Source organism: Mauremys mutica, chromosome 1 (genome assembly GCF_020497125.1).
Source record: "Mauremys mutica isolate MM-2020 ecotype Southern chromosome 1, ASM2049712v1, whole genome shotgun sequence".
Lineage (NCBI taxonomy): Eukaryota > Metazoa > Chordata > Testudines > Geoemydidae > Mauremys > Mauremys mutica.
This window is the reverse complement of record NC_059072.1, coordinates 199,801,104-199,824,261: the sequence shown is the minus strand read 5'-3', so window position 1 is coordinate 199,824,261 and position 23,158 is coordinate 199,801,104. Positions and strand designations below refer to the sequence as shown.

General features: G+C 42.6%; 2 protein-coding genes across 6 annotated transcripts in view; one reads left to right on the top strand and one right to left on the bottom strand.

The window, feature by feature from the left end:
• The window catches only part of ITSN1 (intersectin 1), a 195,930-nt gene extending 189,080 nt beyond the window's left edge, over positions 1 to 6,850 (bottom strand). For 2 of the 4 annotated variants that reach the window (XM_045002377.1, XM_045002374.1), the window contains exon 1: positions 6,515 to 6,646. The gene's annotated coding sequence lies outside the window, so the exon portion shown is untranslated. Of the gene's footprint in view, positions 1 to 6,514; positions 6,647 to 6,798 lie in introns of those variants that run through there. The other 2 variants (XM_045002376.1, XM_045002375.1) reach the window with 2 other exon arrangements.
• Positions 6,851 to 7,355: 505 nt separating this feature from the next.
• CRYZL1 (crystallin zeta like 1) overlaps positions 7,356 to 23,158 on the top strand; it is a 38,971-nt gene continuing 23,168 nt past the window's right edge. The window contains exons 1-7 of one of the 2 annotated variants that reach the window (XM_045002382.1): positions 7,356 to 7,497; positions 7,797 to 7,910; positions 8,708 to 8,779; positions 13,130 to 13,207; positions 13,953 to 14,025; positions 15,190 to 15,234; positions 18,651 to 18,719. In XM_045002382.1, the coding sequence (XP_044858317.1) occupies positions 8,714 to 8,779; positions 13,130 to 13,207; positions 13,953 to 14,025; positions 15,190 to 15,234; positions 18,651 to 18,719 (331 nt within the window). In that variant the 5' untranslated portion in view covers positions 7,356 to 7,497; positions 7,797 to 7,910; positions 8,708 to 8,713. Of the gene's footprint in view, positions 7,498 to 7,796; positions 7,911 to 8,695; positions 8,780 to 13,129; positions 13,208 to 13,952; positions 14,026 to 15,189; positions 15,235 to 18,650; positions 18,720 to 23,158 lie in introns of those variants that run through there. The other variant, XM_045002381.1, reaches the window with a different exon arrangement.

Genomic DNA, 23,158 nt, shown 5'->3' with positions numbered 1-23,158 from the left:
GAAGAAAGGTTAGCATATTTCTACTTAAGATTTGAATTTAACCTGATCTGATCACAAAACCAGACTAAAACCAGCATTTGTTTCTGAGGTTCCCAAATGTAGTCGTCTCCAAACTCTACTACAATGGTCAGTTCAAAAATTTCTGCTGTCAGTTCTCCTGAGAAGTTAGAAATCTGTTTTCTGCATTAATTCACATCTTTATCTTGATAAACCCTTTAATTAAAGCTAATGTTAAAAAAATCATATAGTACACAGGTTAAGAAAAGAGTGTATATACATCTGGGTATAGTACTTAGATTATCCACAAATACAGAGTTTGTTTTAAAAAAGTCATAAGATCCCTATAGTGCATAATCAGCAATAACCCAAATTATAGACACCAAAATTTGAACAGTACAGTTTAGATATTAGAATCCGAATACTTGGGTACATCACTAATGAAAAGTTGTGCAGAGAATTTGTTGTGGAAAGCAAAATATATTCATGAGTGAAGATTGTCACCCAGTAATAGAGAATTTAGAGTAGGTTGTCTATTTAGAAAACACAATCCATCAGAGAAGTATTTCAGTTACTTTCTCAACTGTGCTTTTCATCTATACGGCTTCAGTTCTAAACCAGAATATTTATTTTTGTCCTTTAAGTCTCAACAATCCTGTTTGGGGATGTCAGTGGGAGGTTAATGAAAATTTAAAAAAAAAAAGTGATCTAGATGTCCCCAATACAACACTTAAATATTTACACAAATCCAACACTCCAGACAATCCTGTGCAATTTAATCCAACTGCTTCTTTCAGAAAATGCCAGGATCAGAATCACAGAAGTTAAAAACTGCAGTGAACTAATAAAGCTGTGTCAGGAAGCCCACACAATATGAGGTTATAGGATGTCTGGCTCTAACCAGAAATTTATACCAGCAAACTGTAACCAGTTAATGAACTCCATTTCTGTTGTTTTGTGTCTCCAATAGAATAAGCTAGGAGTGATTTATTTAAAGAAAATATATCTGTTGAAAATATTACCAAAATATATAGTCTGGCAAATAGGTCAGACTCACTGTTTTAATTTTATCATGATACACATTTTAAGAGTATGCTCTTTCTGCATATAGAAAGTAATGAATTAAGGAATGTACCATTCTGTGGCTTGAATCCAGGCCTCCTGCTTATTCTTCTGGCATACTAACAGCTATTACTCAAATTGTATATCTAGATGGAGTCTAACAGAAGTTTGTTTCAAACAGAAAATGCTAGCTTATAATTTTGCTTCCTTTATTATTTACAGCAAACCAGATGAAGAAGAGATCAAAACTAAAGATTAACTTCACTGAAAAACTATTAAACTGAAAATAATACAATGTCTATCTAGAATATTAATGCACTGAGCTATGACAGAACAAACCTTAAACACAAGAGTCATTCTGAAGTACCTGCACTGACATATGATTCAAACAGTGAATTACCAAGACATTCAATTAAAATTACAAATGTACACAGGTATTTTAATGCAAAGCTAGTACACTTACAGACAGTTAGCGGCAAGCAAGATTTCCAGGGGAAAGGAAAAGAATTCAGTAAAGACAGTAGCACTAATTAAGTCAACCATCCTGGAGACAGCACATTGAATAAAGGGACATGTTACTTCCATAAGTAAATGTACTTATGACATTTTATAATAGAAAACCAACTTGAGACTGCACCATTTCAAAGAGTTTTTCCTGCAGTTTTACTGCTAACCACCATGTGTTTGCCCATCAGGAGTAGCTATTTAAAGATTTTTTTTGTTATCGATTCACTGGCACTTCTGTGATGTGTACCACTATATTGAGTGTCTCATTAACATTAGTTAATTCTCACAACATCCCAGTGGGATAGGGAAGCATTATCCCCATTTTACAGATTGGGAAAACAGTAGCACAGTAAAGTTAAGCAACATTTCCAAGATCACACAGGGAGCCTATGACAGAATTTTAAATAAAACCTGATTCCTAGTCCTATGCTTTAATAGCATATCAGGAAAGCTAGCTCTGCTACTTGCATAACAATACCACATCACCTTTGAAAAAAATGAAATGTCAGACGCAATTGCATTAAAGGCCACTAGTAATTTCTGAATCCTACATTAAACATGAATAAAATTTTTATTCTAACACAGAGCTTCCCCATAATGACAGAAGTACACAAAGACTTGTGAACAGGCTTCAGACAGCAAGTACCAATGGGAAAAATTCTCTGCTCAGATCTACAGAGAATCTCAATTCTGATGTTCCAGGCATGTAAGGAGATTAGACTATTCAAGTCAAAATCTGCTGAACAGACTTCAAAAAGAGAACTTGTCCCCCCCATGATGAAACAGTGGGAGAGCATAAAACTCATTAGTAATAAAATCTTTCCTCTAGGGGATGACATGGAACCTTCTCCCTCACCCCTCTACATATACAGAATTTTAATTTCCAGTCATTTTTTCTTCCATATAAAGGGCATTTTTATGTTGATTAAGAGGCTAGTATAGACACTTTTGGATGCACATACAAATGCTAATAAAAGTTTCATTACCAGAAGATAAAAACCTTTATAAATCAACAAACAATGCACCCTGCCACTACAGTACACACACACTTTCCTAAACATGAATTCCTACCCAGAAACACCATCTATGGCCTGATCCTGCAAACACTTATGCACATGACTTTACATGTAGGAACACCTCCACTGAACTGGATGGGGCTTACACGTCTAAGCATAGAATCAGGAACTGTGTGCACCATACAATACTTATTGTGCAAGAAGGTGAGTCATCAAATTAAATATTGTAGATTAACATTTGTGATTGGTGACTCAGAAGCCACTTGATATCTCTACATAGACTTGCCATCCAACAAAAAAAAAGTTTAGCTTAGGCTTGCCATAGTCTTAAATTTGTATTTTAAAAGTATCAGCGTGTTATTTTGAAGCATTGTTTTTTGGTACTGCATACTGCAAGACAGAGTGTAATAAAGTACTGTATTATCAGATCTTATAACACACTGGATTTGTAGTCACCTATTGTTGCCAGCCACTTTCATATTGTGGAGGGAAAAAAAAGGTACCATGTAAAACCTTTTCAAAATTCAGCAGCTTTTTTCAGTACAATAATCAAATACTCAAATTCTCTGGCAGTTTACCATTTCAACAGCAACATATAATGAAGTAATATTTCAAATCACAATAGGCTTCATGTCTGGGGAGCACAAGTTTTGCAAATCCAGGTCAATCCCTGTCATGCTGACCACCTCTCTCTACATGATGGACCCAAATAAACCTAATGAACAAGTCTTTATCTGTTTACAATTTGTTCGGTTAAATTAACATCTCCATATAACTTTTAAAGCTCTGTATGTTCTTTAACAACAGACTGCTGTGTGAACTCTATATTCATAGTTGAAGTAACTCCCTATAATGATCTTCTCTGAATTCCTTTGTGCTGTTGCTGGCATTGTAACTGATTTTAGGGCTGGTATTTTTAATTATGCAAATGAAACTTGTGTACATCCTTACTTCTCCAGTGAATATACTGCAGAAACTGAGTAAGTTAGAATCTGCAATTCCACTAGAAAAGATATAACTCCAGCCACAAGAGCTATTAAACATAATCATTTAGGATATAAACTAATCCTCAAATGAGGATTTCTTCCTGAACCCAACAGTAAACGAATTGCATAATTAGGGACATTAAGAGAGAAGAGGAAATGTCATTTATTTAGGCCAGGCCTGCACAACGTGTGGCCCGCGTAGGCTCACTGTGCGGCCCGTGGGCAAGCGGCAGGGTGAGGCTGCTGGGTTCACCCCCTGCCCGGGGGGGGGCGCCTGCCTCACAGTCCCACGTGCTTGCGCCGCACTCCAACCTCCCTAACAGCCAGAACCACATGTGTCTCTGTCTCCCGCTGCCCCCACCTGGCATACAGCAGGTGCATCACTTCCGGGGCCCGCTGAGGCGGGAAGCACTGGGCATAAGGCTTAACCGGTAACTGCCGAGCGAGGGGAGGGGCGCCCGGCCTGGGCTCAAGCTGCACCTCGGGGGGGGGGGAACTGGGCCAAGCCCCCCCCTTTGGTTGGGGGCAGGGCAGCTACTGGGCTGGTTGGTCCCAAGGTGACCTCTGTAGTGATGGGGGAGCGGGATGTTGAACTGCCTGTGGGCAGCCAGGAAATCCCCAGGGGAGACATGTGTGTGTGTTGCACCTGCCCTGCCCGACTGCTGCCCCTTTCCCTGGTCCAGGGACCTTCCACCTCCCCGACCCCTATCACACTGCCCCCCCGCCTGGGCTCCCTGCGGTCCCTGTGTTTGTGTGTTGGACAGTCACATCCAATCCCTTCACACTGCCCCCCTTTTCCCCTCCCCTTATTTCATGGGAAGATGATGAGCTGAGTGGGCAGGCGGGCGGGCAGTGGTGCAATTAAGTTTAATTTCTGAGGCAATATGTGGAAAGTGCTGCTTGCCTAACTCAAAAAGCCTGGGCATAATACCCAGCAGAAAATGTTAATCTGTGTGCAAGGTGACCCCAGGTTCATGCTATTCCCTTCCCCTATGATCCTATCTCCCCAACAGGACCCTGAAAGTGAGGGGGCTGTTTGCTTTTAAACTGGAAAAAAATAATTTAGCAGTTGCTTCACTAGTCTGTGAATACTGCTGATCTATAAAAAAACATAAGCCTGTAAGAAAAAAATAAGTTGAAGTTGTTGGTAATGTGAAAACAAGAGCAAAACATATTTCACACACTAGCAAACCACTTTTGTTCCTTATTTATTAGGCACAGCTTCCAAGAATATTAAATATTTGTATTTTTCCCCCACATCTAAGGCAGAACTACAACATTGGTAGGCACACTTCAACAGTTCACCTAAAACTATGCAGATGTTGCGCTTTAAATATTTAAAATATTTCAAATACAATTTGAAACATTCATCCCTTACAAATAGTACTCAAAGAACTGGCAAGAGAGAAAGGATAAGAGTAAAAACAAGAAAAATACCTAACAACTGCTTTAATGAATACTTCACTGCTACTTCTAGAATACTGCCGGTGCTATTACTAAACAGCATTTACTAAACAATACTCTATGTTAGTAATCTACTAACATGTTTCTGACCATAATATATCATAGTCAATTGACTGAAGAAGTTCATAGAAGCTAATCTGTTTCGTAAATAGCAAAAGCATTCCTTTCAATAAAAGGAGCAGCTGATACAGAACAAAAGACGTCCACAGGAAATGTTATCTATAAAGTAGTCTCCTAATCCAAGACAAATAGACGTGAAGGAACAGGAAAACGACCATGCACTAGTAAGTTTCTTTTTCCTGAGCCTCTGACAACATCCCCTTGTTCGATTGGTTGTGTGCCCTTTTCAAGCTACAAGGGATGGCATTCCTCCTTCACTTAACACCATCGAACTGTGTGCGTTGAGGGGGCAGGAAACAAACGGGGGGGGTGGGGGGGAGAAGAGAGGAGAGAAGAGGCAAGAGAAAGGAAAGAAACAGAGATCCAAAATCCAGTAATCATTACTAAGGCATTACAGGGCACTACACTGCCTGCAGGCTGCAACAGTATCCTCCCTTTCTCTGTCATGTATGGAGATTCCTAGACATTACAGACAGACATGAATACAGATCCTTTCTAGGGGCGATGGCTTTGATTTATGTCCACAAGACCAGAAACAAGCAGGCTATATCAGACACCAGGGAGATGTCCCCCAATGCCCTTCATTGCATCTGCTCGCTTTCCCCACAAAAACGCAACTCCAAATAAACGAATAAAAACAAGCTTTTAAGAATTATTTTAAGATATTTTAACAGACCCGACGAATTACCCCAGGCGCCGCAACACCCACCGAAACGTTGTCTCTCTCTGCGCCAGACAGACCCATTCACACCAGCCCCGCACAGGAACGCCTGCCCCGGCGGCGGCGGCGGCTGCAGGGCCCCCCGCGCCCCAGCTCACCCAGGGTCTCCCCGCTCACCCTCGCCGGGAGCCAGGTGTGCGTGTCACCGGCACAGCCCAGAGCCAGCGGCCAAGCCCTGCCCCGGAGCGCCCCCCCGCCCCGCCGCGCGCACCCCCCATCCCGGAGCCACACACACGGACCCGGCCGCTTCCCGACACGCTCGCCCCCCGGGGGCGGCCCCGCTCCGGCTCCCAGCCCCGCCGACCGCGCCGGGCTGCTCCTGGGGGCCGGGGCCGGCAGGGCAGCCCCGATGGGGGGCGGAGGAGCCGAGGGGCCCAGGCAGGGGGGGACGGGACCGGGCGGGGAGCGCAGGGGGGCGGGGGCGAGGGATGGAGCGGGGCAGGGAGGGGGCAGCAGAAGGCGCCGGGCGGGGACGCTCGGACCGGCAGAGCCGGGCGGGGGGGGGGGCAGGAGCCGGGCCGGCCGGCGGGGCTCTGGGGTGAGGCGGCGGGAGCCGGGTCCCCCCCCCGTGCGCCCCGCTCGTTCGCTCCTGGCCAGGGTGACCCTTCGCCGGGCCCCGGCCGCGCCGCGCCGCCCCTCACCTCATATCTGTGCGGGCCGGGGGGCCCTGGGCAGATCCACGGCAAAGGCGCGGGGCGGCGGAGGAGCCGGAGCGGCCACCGCCTCCGCGATACACACCATCCCCTCCCGCTGCCTCCTGAGCCACCCTCGCGGGCGGGCGGGGGGGGGGGGGGGGCGGGAGCGTGTCACCTTCGCCCTCACGGCCACCGTACTACCGCGCAACCAACCTACTCCCGTCGCCTCCCACCCTCGGCACACCCCAGCTACAACCCGCCCCTCTCAGAAGATTGACGCAAATACTAACCAATCGTAATGCAAAGATTGACACCACAGACAAAGGCGACCCGAACTGTATAGGGCAGAGCAACCAATCATAAATACTCCTCCCCCCTCCCCGCACTATCAGGTTAGTGTGTACAGGACACAGGGTTGTCTGACCTCCCCCCTACTAACAGGGCTAGCGGGGATCCCTCTTTTTGTTTAGTGGGTAAATTAGGGGACCAATCAGACGCGCTCCCAGGGGAGAGGAGGTGGGGCCAAGAGTGGGCAGGGCCGTGTCAGTTTGCATGAATGGAACCCTAGGAGGCGGCCCTGGGCTTTAATTCGCAGACATATCTCCGCGCTCGCGCTGCGGTGCCAACACCTTCGAGCAGCAAGCCGACAACTAGGGCGGGCCCGCGTTGCATGCTGGGAGTTGTAGTCCGATCGGAGCCGGAAGGTCTGCTGGGAGTAGTGGTCTCGCGGAGCCTGCCTTGGTGCTTTGGGTACGGCTCGCGGCGTGGCCCCGCCCCGTTCACCTAGAGTGACCAATGGCGAGTCTCTCCTGCTGACTAGTCTCGGAAGCCGGCGGAGGGGGCGGGGCTTGCACAGCGGTCCTTGCCGGAGCCGGAGAGGGGGTGGCGGAGGTGAGAGCGGCGGAAGTCACTCACGCTTTGCCATGGCAACCGGGGTCTGCCTCGGGCCCGGGGGTCGCTGCCCCAGGCGGGGAGCGGGATCCGGCCCGGTCAGTGCCAGCCCCCTCCCCCCCCGCGGCGCCAGCCCCGCAGCCCCCCCCTCCCCCAGGCGCCAGCCCGTCCCCACCCTCCCTGCCCAGGTCTCGCTCGCTTCCCTGTTTTGTCGAGACCCGGCATCGCCCCACCACGTTCAATAATCATGACTGGGACCCGCCCCCCAAATCAGGGAACGTGCTTAACCCTCCTCTGGGTCGTCAGATTCCCTGTTTTCCTTAAGGGCTGCGAGCAGTGGGAAATTTGCCTTAAAAAAAATGGAGGCTGAAATTCTGCTATAATCCCATGATTCCAGATGCTGGGGCTTTAAGAAAGACACCAAGTGTCACCAGAGCTGCAACACTGGATGAGCGGTGTCCCTTAAACCAGGAAACACAACGCCACTGAAAATCCAATTTTAATAATAAAGGTAACCTAGCACTCTGAAATTGGTATGATTTGACAGTATTTATCATTAAATCGTTGCACTGACTAAGGGCCTTATCTTGGGAATACTAGTACACTTAAATAACTGTACATATGAGGAGTCCCATTGAGTTCAATGCTTTTTTTTACTTGCGTGAAGATATGTGTGTGATTTAATTGGGACGCTGCACAAGCACAGCAGAATTCCTGTTTGCAATGAATTGTGGAATTGGGGCAATTGTGTATAGTTTGAAAAAAATATATGCTTATCATAAATAATTCTCCCAAACATGAGAAGGTCTTTCCCTCTGACATGTAGGATCCAGTCTTTGCAAGAGAGAAACAAATCTTTGTCCTATGTTTCTCTCCTCCTTTCCACTCAAGACAACATATTTCACCAAAAGAATGAGAAAACTTTCACCTGTTCAGTCAAAGTAAAAGGCATTGCAGTGCATCCACACTATGAAAAAGGTTGTGGTTAGATCAGTTAACACACACTGACCTCACTTCAACCCGTATTTCTAGTATTGGCAAGCCTGATGTTTTCATAACTTGCACTAGTACTGTTGTTCTGTACATTGTATTTGTCCGAGTTAAAAACTGATCCTACAGTCCTTGAATTCAGCAGCAAATTTACCATTAACTTCATTGGGAGCAGGGTTATTTTCTAATCCTCCTGTGTATCTTAAACTTTTGCTCTAGATGAACAAAGATGCTTAAAGTCTTTGCTGCTAATTCAATTTACAAGTGCTACATATATTACAATTTGGTTATTTTAGATTCCTCTGTATGCTATTTCAGGTCACTATGAAGGTTCTGTATTGTCAGCAGAATTCAGCTGGAGAGGAAATTACATTTGTCTTCCAGGAAAGGGTGAGTTCAGATTACAGAAGAATTGTTAATCATGTGTTGAGAGAAGGGAATATGTTCCTATGTGGATCAATTATTAAGCATCTTTCATCTGTTTTACTTTCTCACAGCTATGTTTTCATATCTGAATGTAAAACTATCCAAGTGTCAAAATGAAACTGTTTATCTTGGGTAAGAATCGCCAATCTACTGCATTGGGTTAGTAGTGGCGAACCATATTAGCTGAGGCACCTAGACGGAGGGATGGTTGTAGTGTAAATAAAAATTAAAAAAGCAACTAACCACATGTATAGTATTTTGCTTCTATGTTATTTGTCTGCTTGCCCTTTTAGATTTTAAGCTCTTCAGAATGTGGGCTATCTCTATATATGTTTGTACAGCACCTACTACAGTGGAGTCCTGGTCCTGACTGGGGTCTTTAAACACTATTATAATTAAATAATCATTTTAGAAAGTAAAACTTCTGTGGGAAAGGAAAGCCAGTCTCCATCTAAACAGACCACCAATTAGTGAGGATATCTTGGGGGAGCATAGAGGGATGTCAGGCACAGTGGTGGATTAGCCACTGGGCTGATGGGACCTGTGCCTGGGGGCCTAGAAAAAATTTGCCGCCGAATGGTGGAAGCCTGGAGCCCCTGTGCCTCGATCTCACTCCCCGACAGCAGTGCAAGATGGGCATGGCAGGGGAAGCCCCCAGAAACCCCCTAGATCCCAACCCTGGCAGAAGCCGCATGGCAGCAGAGGAAGCCCCCAGCACCCCCTGACTCTGTCCCCAGCAGAAGCTGCAGGGCGGCAGGGGATTCCTCCGGTCCCAACCCCACTCTCTGGCAGAAGTGCAGGGCAGGTGGGGTGGGAGAAGCCCCAGTGCCCCGACCCTGATCCCCTGCAGAAGCATGGGGCATGGCAGGGGAAGCCCCAGCACCCAGACCCGCTCCTGTGACCCAGGACTGGAGGAGCTCTCGCTACCTGCAATGGCTTCAGGACTGGGGGAGCTCTCACTTCCTACTGTGGCTCCAGGGACAGAGCTGCTCTGGTCTTGAGGACACAGTGGGGAGGATGGGGGAGAAAGGAGCAAACACGTTGGGAGGCCGTGGGGGGAGAGGGGGCAGAATGGGGCTGGTCCCTGGGTGGAACGGGGCAATGCCCAGGGAATGGATAGAAAGGGGTGAGGCCATGGTCGGGACCGTAGGCGGAAGGGTCAGAATGGGTGAGGAGGGGCCCGCCACTTGCTCTGGCCCAAGGCCCCAGGAAACCTTAATTCATCACTAGTCAGGAGCCTCAAGAGAGGTAGCATGGATGAAAGTGGAGGTACCTTTATGGGGATAACAGGCCACCATTGGCCTTCACCCCATGATCTTGTCTCCAGTAATGAATGAGGAAGAGCGCCATGATCAGCCTCCACACAGAGGCACACACCACCTCATCTGTTTCTTGTTCTTATGAGAGAGTGGGATGTTTTCTAAATCTCTATAAAAACTACATTGTTTGTATTGTGGTAGTGACTAGAGGCCTCAGTTAGAAATAAGGGCCCCATTGGGATAGGCACACCTAACTGAAGGACAGTCCTTACCCCAAAAGTTTACAGGCTAAGTTTAGTATATTTTTAAATACAAATTTGCTTTATTTGGAAACCTTTTGGCTTCAGAAAACATTATGATTGTTTAATTGAGTTAGATTATCTTTTTTGAACAGTGTTAGGGGGCTTATTCCTTCACCCTCTCACTTTCCTGGTCCTTCTCGCATGAACAGAGAGCAACAATACCTGAAGTCCAAAGGTGCAAACAATTCGATGTTTATTGGGGTGAACTTCCAGCAAGCATGATTCCAGTTTCTTTCCTCAGTGTCCCCCTTCCCAGCTCTGACACCACAGAGCCTTGCCTGTGTCTCTGTTCCTGTTCCCATTCCCCCCCACTTGGCAAAACATGATCCCAATTCCCCCACCCCCAGTCCCTGTTCCCATTCCCCCCTTACTTCCTGATTGACTGCATACTATATAGTAAAACTTGAGTTTTGCTTAGCTATTCCTTAACCCAGGGGTCCCCAGCCCCCGGTCCGCGGCCCGGTACCGGTCCGCGGCCTCTTAGAAACCGGGCCGCGAACCGACCCAGTGGAGCTTCCGCAGGCATGCCTGCGGGAGGTCCAGCTGAGCCGCGGGACGAGCGCTCCCTCCGCAGTCGTGCCTGCGGGAGGTCCGCTGCTCCCGGGGCTCAGCTGGAGCTTCCGCAGGCACGCCTGCGGAAGCTCCACTGGAGCCGGTGGACCTCCCGCAGGCGTGCCTGCGGAAGCTCCAGCTGAGCCCCGAGAGCAGCGGACCTCCCGCAGGCACGACTGCGGAGGGAGCGCTCGTCCCGCGGCTCAGCTGGACCTCCCGCAGGCACGCCTGCGGAGGGTCCGGCAAACGAAACCGGTCCCTGGACCTAAAAAGGTTGGGGACCCCTGCCTTAACCAATCATTTTACTGAAATTTAACTAACCAATCCTAACATACTGTAACATGGTTATTTAACCAGTTATATCCCACCACCTTAATTGGTTTATACCCAACAAAATTAATTATACAGCAGACAAAAACAATCACAAAACCAAACAAAAATTATACAAACAAACAATAGGAAAGTGAAAACTACAGTGATAAAACAATACAGAAATGAGGATTTCACATCCCAGCTATTGATAAGTGAGTTCTTGCCAGACAGGATGCTATCAAACTAAGTTTCCTTTTACATCTTCTAGGCTCTCCCCTTTCTCTGGAGGTGATAGAAATATTAGAACAGGATTGTATTTCTAACAGCCCAATAGCACCTTATTTCAATGTGACTCGTTTGGAATGTGAGGCTGTGACCATACACTTCCCAGTTTATGGCTGGCCTTTGCTGCTTAGTTGAAGGCCTTAGCCTAAGAACCAGGCCTCAGACTGTCACAGTAAGAGAAGGCCCTTAGACAGACAGACAGTAATTTTAATTATTTCTTTTATACCTCTATAGCTAGCTAAGTAATAAAAATACACCTAAATTCTTAAAGTATAGGCCTTTACAGACAGGCTTGAATATCTATATCCTAACAAACAGTCTTGTGGCTTAGCAGTAGTTCTCTGCACATCAAAGAGGGAGCCAGTTTGGTTGTTGAGCTGACATCTTCCTCCCCCAGATTAGCAAAAAGCCTTGCAACTTGGAGCTGTGGGATGATTTTGAGTAACTAAGCAAGAGCCAGAGAAAGTTCAGCTCAGTCTTCCTCAGAAAAAAAGTTGTTGGTCAGTCTAATTGAAAAGCCCAGAGGAAAAATTAAAGCAAAGAACATTTTAAGGAAAATCTAAACACTCTAGTGCAGGGATCAGCAAACGTTGGCGTTCGGCCCATCAGGGAAATCCGCTGGCGGGCCGGGACAGTTCGTTTACCTGCAGTGTCCACAGGTTCAGTTGATCACAACTCCCACTGGCCGCGGTGTTCCAGGCCAATGGGGGCTGCGGAAAGTGGTGGCCAGCACATCCCTCCGCCCATGGCGAACCGTGGCCAGTGGGAGCTGCAATCAGCCGAACCTGCGGACGCTGCAGGTAAACAAACCGTCCTGGCCCGCCAGCGGATTTCCTTGATGGGCTGCGTGCCAAAGGTTGCCAATCCCTGCTCTAGTGAAATCCTAGACCTAATGAAGTCAATGGGAAAACTCCTGTTGACTTCAATGGGACCAGAATTTCACTTCCAATCTGAGGTGCTAAGGAGGACATCCGGGGTGGAATGTGATGGCGGGGATGGACCTTTTAAACAACTTAACTTTTCCTGTTATAATACATGGTGACTATCCTTTGTGGAGCCTAAAATTGTAATCCTTACTCGTGCAGATAATTCTTTTGACTTTAGTTGGGCTACTTGCATGTGACTACTCTCATAGTTAAGTGTGGCAAGACTGGACCTAACACTTGAGTCTTAAAAAATTCTAGTCTTAAGATTCTCCCCATCTACTTCAGAACTGTTCCATTTTGCTTGCCTTTTCTTTAGCTTACATTCGACAGATGTAAAGAAATAGCATGCAGGTTTGTAAAGTTATCTGGCAAAAGAAAACGTAACATTTTTTCCTGTTATCGCAGTAGTGAGGTTTAGTAAGGTATTTAATGTTCTTATGTTTGTTCATAACACAAAAATACTCTCAAAATTAAAATCTGATATACAGTATGTAAATCCATTATGGCCTGCAGTTTCCTATTTTCCTTTGATGTGACATACTTTTCCTGACTTTTTTGAACTATTTTATGGTCAGGAAGTTGGACTCATTGCATATAAATGTTCCCAAGATCTTGCAATCATCCTGTTAGCACATTCTTGTTGTGTTACAGACAGTAATGTCTATAAATTTGTCCTAGGAAAATCTTCCTGTTACAAGAGACAATGATGTGAAAATACAGATTAAAGCCTGTGCTCTGAGCTGGACAGATATAAAGGTACGTATTTTACTTTTATAAGGACATGGGGAATTTACTTTTTCTATCTGAAAACTATAGGCCAGATGCTCAGGTGATGTAATGGTACTATGCTGATTTACACCAGCTGAGGATGTGGCCATATTATTTTAGTTCATTGTTGTGGTTGATCTGCTTAAGGTGTGTAAAAGATACCTGTAATTTGGCCCCTAATTTTAATGAGAGAGATCAACTTGTCAGTTCTGAATTGTATAAAGTAATAAAATCATCCCTTGTCTTCTGGATGATGATTCTGTATGCCTCTAGGTGGTCTGGCAGCTATAATGACTGTTAGTTGGATTAGGTCCTATATACAAAGCAATATACAAACAATGTCAATGGAGGTTGGATCAGGCTCACAAACAATAATAATGATGTAACCTGAATATGAAAAATCTTACTAAAGACCCAAATAGGAGCCTAAATTAATATAATTTTTTTTTGTTCCTATACATGCTCTGCTGTTGTTAAGTATGTTGGCTATACATCTGTAGTTTTAGAAAATGTAACTAATTTAAATGGGAACAAACTTTTATATAGTTTTTTTATTATTATTATTATTTTTAAACGAGGAATGCAGCATTTTTATTTTAATAATGTTTGGATCAAAGACCAGATTTTCATCTTTAAGAAACAGAGTGCTTTACTCTCTTTATGGCCCCTAATTTATGAGCATAGGCAATAATTAAGTTTTGGCAGAAAAATTATAACCATTAATGTGATTTAGCTTTTATCAGAAATGAAGATGAAGAAAGAATTTCTACCTGTTGGGAGGGAGATTGCTGGAGTGGTGTTAGAGGGTGAGTCGACTAATATACAATGTGATCATCTTTGAGGGAGAAAAAATTAAATGGCCACTCATTTAAGATCACTAAAAATTGTCTGAATTGTACAGCCTTAGTTCCCAGAGCTAATATTCACTTTGGCTATATGTTATTTTTGACAAACTATTAATGGTATAATATAGTAAAAATTAAAAATACTTAGACTGAAATGTAAAACCTGCAAATCAGTTTAAGGGTAAACTTTACAGTAGAATTTACGAATATCTTTGTGATGTTGTAACTGACATTTGTAAAAGTGTTTATTGCAATGACTAAGGCTTGGTCTAAACATACGTTTTAATCGGCAGAGCTGCGTTGGTCAGGGATGTGGAAAACTCACACTGCAACTGACCTACCTATGCTATGCTGATAACATCCCTAGTGCAGATGCAGCTATGTCTGCTGAAGGGAGCTTCTGCTGACATTGCTAATGTCATTTGGAGAAGTGATGTTCCTACACCGACAGGAGATTTTTCTGTCTGTGTTGGCTGTGTCTACACTAGGGAACTTCTCAGCATAGCTATGCTGGCATAGGCTTCGTAGCGTAAACCTATCCTAAGGCCTGGTCAACATAGCTATGTCGGTCAGGCATGTGGAAAAAAACCCACCCCTGTCTGACCTAATCTCAGCTGTAGAAGCAGCTAAGTCGATAGGCAAATACTTCCATCAACTTAGCTACTGTCAGTTGGGGAGGAGTGTTCCTGCAGTGACAGAAAAACCCCTTCTGTTAGTGTAGACTGCATTTACACTACAGGGTTATGCCAGCATAGCTATGGTGATGCTGATATAGTCACCATAATGTAGATATATTCTAACCTTAAAACAAAATAATTTTCAGGAATTCAAGATATTTCACTCATGTGTCCACCTTTGATGCATTGTTTAACACCTTGGTCCTCCAAACACTTATTCTTGTGCTTACACACGTTTTGTGGGCTTGGAGCCTAAGTTAAATAATGTTTACATTCTGAAAATGAAACCTTCCTATAATTTTGCCTAACAGATAAAATATAGTCTGAACATGTTTGTTTTTGTAAGCTACTGCTAGTCTGTAGTATTCTCTCAAATACACAGTTGTTTTCGATTCTAAATGTTTATATTTATGCTTTCCCCCCTCTCCTTCATGTTGTATTTCATAAGTTGGAAGCAAAGTGTCCTTCTTTCAGCCAGATGATGAAGTAGTGGGTAAGTTAAAGTTTGTGTGCTTTATCAGCTAACTTTGTTTCTTGAAATAATTCTTAAATTCCTTTTAAGGTTATAATCAATGCTATCACTACAAATAGAGACGTTGGTTGTGTGTTTTGTTTGTTTTTTTTTCATATAAGTTGCAACATATTTGAAACATTTTTACTTTCATTATAATAAAACTTTCCTGAGCTGAGTACTATTTGAAGACTTTCTGCTCTGGAAATTGTCTGAATGAGACACAGAGGGACTGATCCTCAGCTGGTATAAACTGTCATAGTGCCATTGACTTCAGTGGAGCTATGAACATTTACACCATCTGAGAATCTGCCCGCAGAGGTGCATTTTCAATCCATCAATTTGAATAAATACATTGACAATTTGTGCTGGTGGTACAGATTACATACTATGTTATACATGTGTTTTTTATCTATTTGTGTGGACATACAAGGTGACATCATTCATTATTTTATATCCCTTTTGCTGTTTTTCTAAAAGTTGCTAAAAAAAAAAAATTGATACAGAAACTTTTACTGATCTGATCTTTGCTGCTCATCCTAGTTCACTGAGGTTAGTTCACTTTGACTTTCTAAATCATTTAGGTCCTGATGGAGCAAAACATTTGAAAACACGTGTAACTTTAAGCACATGAGTAGTCTCATTGACTTCAATGGAATTACTGATTTGCTTAAAATTGCGTGCATGCTTAGGTGCTTTGCTAACTCCAGGGCCTTTTAAAAATAACAGATAGATTCAAGATGTTTTAGTACCTCAGCCTTCATTTTTAATTCACAGTTTGTTTCACTTTCATGTCTAAATTTTTAATGAAAATGGACCTTTTTAAAAAAAATTTATTTTAAGTGGATGGGAGCCCTGCTCTGTGACTTATTATGGGCTTCCCACTAGGGAAACTCACCCAAGTGCTAACCATTGTTCCCCCCCAAATAATATTAACTAATTTAAAAAAATCTCGAAGTAAAAAGTTCTAAATCACTTGAAAAGTTTTTCCAGGATTTCCTGAATTTTGAAAGCCCTTTTTCATTATTAGTTTCAAGTTTAGTGAAATAAAATTAATGTTCACATTTTCCATTTACTTCTTTAATAATAAACAATTCTTATGCTTTCAGAAATGATGTAGTAATGTACTGTTTGTAAAAAATTTAGATCTGCCTAATAAACTAAAACATCATTTATAGCCCAGTGTTTTGCAGTTATTTGGCCCTGATCCTATTAAAATTTATGCACATAAGAACAGCCATACTGGGTCAGACCAAAGGTCCATCTAGCCCAGTGTCCTGTCTTTCAACAGTGGCCAATGCCAGGTGCCCCAGAGGGAATGAACAGAACAGGTGATCATCAAGTGATACATCCCCTGTCACTCATTCCCAGCTTCAGGCAAACAGAGGCTAGGGACACCATCCATGCCCATCCTGGCTATCCTACATGAATTTATCTAGTTCTTTTTTGAACTGGTTAATTCTGAGTGGCTGGGTAGTCACGTTGACTTTAGTGGAACTGAACAGCTGATTAAGTATATCACTGAATTGGGGCCATATGTGTTCAGTACTTTTTTAAATTATGTATTTTATTGATCTTGTGATCCAGTTCATGAAACATAACTGGTCCCAATCATTGAAGGAAAACAAAGCTGAAAAGTACTGTAAAGAGAGATTTGCAAGGGTCAAATGAAGCTGTGAAAAGTTATTGAAGTGGTGTGGATAATATTAAAGATTTGACTCTGGTCTTATGCTGATGTATACCTGAAGTAACTCAGTTGACAACAATGGAGTTACACTTGTGTGAAACTGACATCCAAAATCGTAGAATCAGGCCTATTGTTTTTACCTGTATCTGGAAAAAGAGAAGCAGTTTGTTTTTATATTTTTCAAAATTGCTATTTGTTGATTATCACTTATCTCAACAGAACCAGAATTACACTCAAGGCAAAAAAAATACACTTTTAAAATGTCTTGAAACTATCTTTAGTTTTCTTTTCAAATACTGAAGTCTTTTGACTTTCCCTTTCAAAACAACTCTTTAAATTTATGCATCCCATACTGAAGATGCTACAACAATATGAAGATCACTTATGAAACTCTTCCCTACACAAATAAAATTTTGACACATACATTTCCAAATTGCCGTTGAAATGTGCCTATCCATATTTAATAGATAGGGGATTTAAAGGACGGTGGATTTTGTATAACAGTTTGCTTGCCTACGGTGTTAGTTTATTAATAAAATTGAACAGACGTTAAAAAAAGCATAGAATAGTTATTGTAGTGTCATTACTAGACTTATCCAAAACTGCTTAGATCTTCGTGTGTAGTGCCAGTGTGTACTTCTCATGGAGGTTACAACAAATTAAATAGATTGACCTGATACTGTAGCCCTTATTTATAGATCAGTCATTAATCATGCAATAAATACCACTGAGTTCATTGGTACTATTCTCATGAGTAAAGGTTGCAAGAATGGGTCCATGGTCTGAATATAACCATAAGCATACCAATTATTGAATTATCCTCAATCTTAAAATCTAAGAGTTTATACTTGGAAGAGGACTTTCTCCTTTTTCTTTTTAATTTGACTGATGAGAGTGATTAGATTAAGTAGGTAAACCATATGCATCAGAATATATTACACAGAGAAAGAGAATGCTCTGCTAAGATATCTTTCTTTTTAGAGCAGTAGTTTAATTGTAAATTCAAGAATGGTAGATTGGCCTTTTATTAAGTAAATGGGACTTGTTAAGGGGGGAATTTTGGCAGCTACTAAACCTGAGTGATATTTAATTAGAGAAGTGTCTTGGTAATGATTTGCAGTCATGTACAAGCACCACAGCTGAAGGCATATGTGAAAACAGCTTCCTGTATAAAGACTGAGTATTAATACCTACCCATCAATAGAAACTTGTACTAAATTGATGTGATTGCCCCATGTCCACGATGCTTTCAACATCTGACCCTATCTGGGCCCACCTGCAGTGTGAGATCTCTCTTCTTCCTGTAGTGTCTAATGCACTCATGTAGAGTCAAAAGAGGAGTGATCATCACAGATACTGCAGAAGCAGCTAGACAACATGGGAGCAGTGTGAGGTGAGTTCATTCATGAGCAGACGAGGAACCAAAGTACCAACAGCAGAATACCACTTTATCATCAAGAAAAGAAAATGCTGGAATACCACTTTGAACACATGTGGCACCATTAAATCATTTGTCTTTACCTAAAGCATTGTAATAATACAGACTGTGACACTTTCAACTGCATTATATAGAAATGAGAAAAAAGGAACTGTGATGTAGATAAAGCTGCACTAATGGTTCAGCTGGGAACACTCAACTTATTTCATTTGTAATATACACTTGAATTGAAGATTTTTTTATTTTATTTTTTTTTTTGCTGAAAATTTTCAGGAATCTTGCCCCTGGATTCAGAAGAGTCTGGTCTCTGTGAAGTTGCTCTAGTTCATGAGCATTATTTGGGTAAGTAGATGATGACACTTGTTAATATTTATGGTGATTATAGATGTAAAACCCAAAGTAGTCTCTTATAGACAGCCAGTGAATTGGAACCATTGCTCTGTTTCTGCATAATAGCAGCACTCAGATGTCCCACTATCTACTCTGCCTTTCATAGAAACCTTGAATACTGTGTACTCATAGACTTTCTTTGAACAATAGCAGCAGTGCCATTATGTTCTGACTAAACTACACAAGCTGACTCATTTCTTATTTCACCTAACTTCCCTCATTGCTTCACTTTTCTTTTCCCACTGATTTACCCTACCTACCTCACAGATAAACATTTTGAAAAACAACTTCCACTCTTGCTTATTACTGTCTCTCCTCCTAGCATTGACCTCTGATCCTGAATCATCATTGCTTTAGGATCAAAGGAACACCTGTAATATACACTAACAGACTAGAGTGGAGTGAGGAGGCAAATTCCAAAGATCAGAAACCCAGGGAAAACATGGTATTGTTGATTATGCCAACATTTCCTTCTTTGGGTTCTGTTTGTCTTTCCTGGAGGCAGCATTATCTAGTGGATAGTGACTGGACTGGAAGTAAAAACACTTGGGTTCCATTCCTGGCTCTGCCACAATCTGTTGGTTAGTGAAATGACTGGCTCAAGGTATCTATCTTAAAGAAATTGTATTGTATCTTAACAGTTTCTTTCTATTCTTCTGAACCCATCCATGGAGAAGCAAACATTAACTGCTCTGGGGGGTGAAGGTTCTAGGATAATGTAAACTTGTTTATACTGACACGAAACCCCCTACTCCACTTTAACTGTGTAAATTATTTTGAGAAGAATATTGTCTCCCCGATCCCTGTATATTGGATGTAACCAAGTAGTGTATTATCTAGGTTAGATCATTTTAAAGTTAAATCCCTTCCTGGTTATGATTCCTTATGTCTGTAAAATAACAGTCACAGGTTTATGAATATTGAAAATAAAGGTTTATTACTCTAACACTTAAAACCACAGTGTAATGGGGTGCGCTCACCACTCTGGTGCCTCCTGCTGTCTGTCTTGAGGATTAGCTCTGTTCCCCAGTGCACCCTCCTCTGATGGTGCCTCACCACCATCACTCCTACTCTAGGACCCACATTTCTCCATGGACCACTGCATCTTCTTTCCCCTTCCGGGGAACCTGCAGTCTGCTGTTCAGCTACTTCCCTTAGAGGGTACTGCAGCAAGTTGTCTGGCCACTTCTTCGTGGCCCCAGCATCCTCTTTACCCTTGCCTCAAGGCCTCAGCCTGCAAACCTCAGCAGCCAGCCAGGAGCTGTCTCCCACTTCCCCAGTCCCTGTTAGCAGTACTGCTCTGTCCAGGGTGCTGGCAGTTCTCTCAGCCCTGCAGAGACACAGTCCTTCCATCCTCCCTGGGCTCCCAGCAGAGAACTGCCCTCCTCTGCCCTGCAGCTCCCTTTTCATATGGGCCTAATTGGCTCTGATTGGCTGCTCCCTTCATCCCTTCTCTGATTGGCTGCCTCCTGCGCAGCCTCCCTAGGGCTCTATTAGCCCCTTAGAGCCCCAGTGTGGGGCAGGTGCCCCACCACACACAGGCTAAGCAAAATCAGGAGTTATATAAAAGTGACAAATATGTGCTGGTTAACTATACATACTTACTACAGAAGGAAACCCTTTTAAGATTTCCTGTGTTTTCCTGTATAGTTTACTATGTGCAGTGTCATGAACTGACTCACACAGTGTCTGAGATAATCCTAGAGTTCTCCAGTGCATCAACAGAGATATTTGGACAATCCAATAATCACTTTTTCCTCAAGTAGTATCGTAGGGAGAGCAGAAGCTGTGCAATCTGAGTCTCGAATCTTTTGTTCCTCATATTTAAAAGGCAGTCCAGGTTCTGTCTACACGCTGTCTTTCCACTGCCTCAGGGAGATGAAACTCACTTGCTTGGCATCACATTAGCTATCCTCCAATCCTTTGGTACAGAAGCTGATTTAAATGATAGGTTACAAACTACAGTTAGTAAGTCTGCATTTCACATTTGAGTTCCTTCAGAACTCTTGGGTGAATACCATCTGGTTCTAGTCCCTTACTACTATTTAATTTATCAATTTGTTCCAAAACCTCCTCTAATAACACTTCAATCTGGGACAGTTCCTCAGATTTGTCACTTAAAAAGAGTGGTTCAAGTTTAGGAATCTCCCACACATCCTCAGCCTTGAAGACCGATTCAAATAATTCATTTAGTTTCTCCACAATGGCCTTACCGTCCTTGAGTGCTCCTTTAGCACCTCAATTGTCCAGTGGCCCCACTGGTTGTTTAGCAGGCTTCCTGCTTCTGATGTACTTTAAAAAAAATTTGCTATTACTTTTTGAGTCTTTGGCTAGCTGTTCTTCAAATCCTTTTTTAGGCTTCATAATTTATTTTTTACACGTCATTTGCCAGAGTTTATGCTCCTTTTTATTTCCGTCACTAGGATTTAACTTTCACTTTTTAAAGGATGCTTTTTTGTGTCTCACTGCTTCTTTCCTGCATTACATAAAGATAATAGTGCAATGCTGTTGCATGTATTGTTGTAATTTCGTTGGCCAGTTGGATTCTTCCGCAGAATGGAGACAGGCATTTGCTTCTTTGCAGCAATCCTTCCCTGGGTTCAAATTAAAATACAAAATTAAAAAATAGGAAAAATCTCTGTACACCTCTACCTCGATATAATGCGACCCGATATAACATGAATGTGGATATAACGCGGTAAAGCAATGCTCCGGGTGGGAGAGGGGCTGCGCACTTCGGTGGATCAAAGCAAGTTTGATATAACATGGTTTCACCTATAACGCAGTAAGATTTTTTTGGCTCCCGAGGACAGTATTATATCGAGGTAGAGGTGTACTACCTTTCACATTGAGGAGCCAAAAACAGAAAAATGTAACAAGTACATTCCCACTCGTGTGTTTGTGGTTCTATTTCAGCACTGGCTGGAACTTATTTTTTTCCAAACTCATTTTATAATATATGGGTATCAAATGCTTTTGCAGCCTTATATTTTACAGTATAATGTAATATCATGCAACAAGACAATAAAGAGAAGACAGGATAGCAATGCTTAGGGATTCTACTTTCTACCACTATTTTGCATCAAAATGTCCTCACACGTGTAATGGACTTTTGCCCATTCCTCCCAGGTGCTGGGGAACCTGGCAGAGTAACAGAACAGAATCACTTTATAAACTAGAAATTCCAGGTCTAGTGATATTTCTTTCTAACGTAGGTAATTTTAAAAGTTCAGTTGAGAATTTGACATTGAGATAGGAAGGTATCCCAACCCAGCTGGAATAAAGTCTGGCATAGAGAACAAATTGATAAACTAAACAGTAATAAATCACCAGAACCAGATAGTATTCACCCAAGAGTTCTGAAGGAACTCAAATGTGAAATTGAAGAACTGCTAACTGTAGTTTGTAACCTATCATTTAAATCAGCTTCTGTACGAAATGACTGGAGGATAGCTAATGTGACACCAATTTTTAAAAAGCATTCCATAGGTGATCCCAGCAATTACAGGCCGGTAAGCTGTCATGGGATAAGAGGGAAGGTTCTCTCATGGATTGGTAACTGGTTAAAATATAGGGAACAAAGGGTAGGAATAAATGGTCAGTTTTTAGAATTGAGAGAGGTAAATAGTGGTGTCCCCCTGCGGTCTGTACTGGGACCAGTCATATTCAACATATTCATTAATGATCTGGAAAAAGGGGTAAACAATGTGGTGGCAAAATTTGCAGATGATACAAAACTACTCAAGATAGTTAAGTCCCAAGCAGACTGCGAAGCGCTACAAAAGGAAGTCACAAAACTGGGTGACTGGGCAACAAAATGGCAGATGAAATTCAGTATTGATAAATGCAAAGTAATGCACATTGGAAAACATAATCCCAACTACACATATAAAATGATGGGGTCTAAATTCGCTGTTAACCTTCAAGAAAAAGATCTTGGAGTCATTGTGAATAGTTCTCTGAAAACATCCACTCACTGTGCAGCAGCAGTCAAAAATATGAACAGAATGTTGGAAATAATTTTAAAACGGGATAGATAATAAGATAGAAAATATCATATTGCCTCTGTATAAATCCATGATACGCTCACATCTTGAATAGTGTGTGCAGAATGGTCTCCCCATCTCAAAAAAAGATATACTGGAATTGGAAAAAGGTTAGGGGTATGGAACAGCTTCAGTGTGAGGAGAGATTAATAAGATTGGGACTTTTCAGCTTGTAAAAGAGACGTTTAAGGGGGGATATGATAGAGGTCTATAAAATCATGACTGGTGTGGAGAAAGTAAATAAGGAAGTGTTATTTACTCCTTCTCATAACACAAGAACTAGAGGTAACCCAATTAAATTAATAGGCAGCAGGTTTAAAACAAAGTATTTTTTTCACACAATGC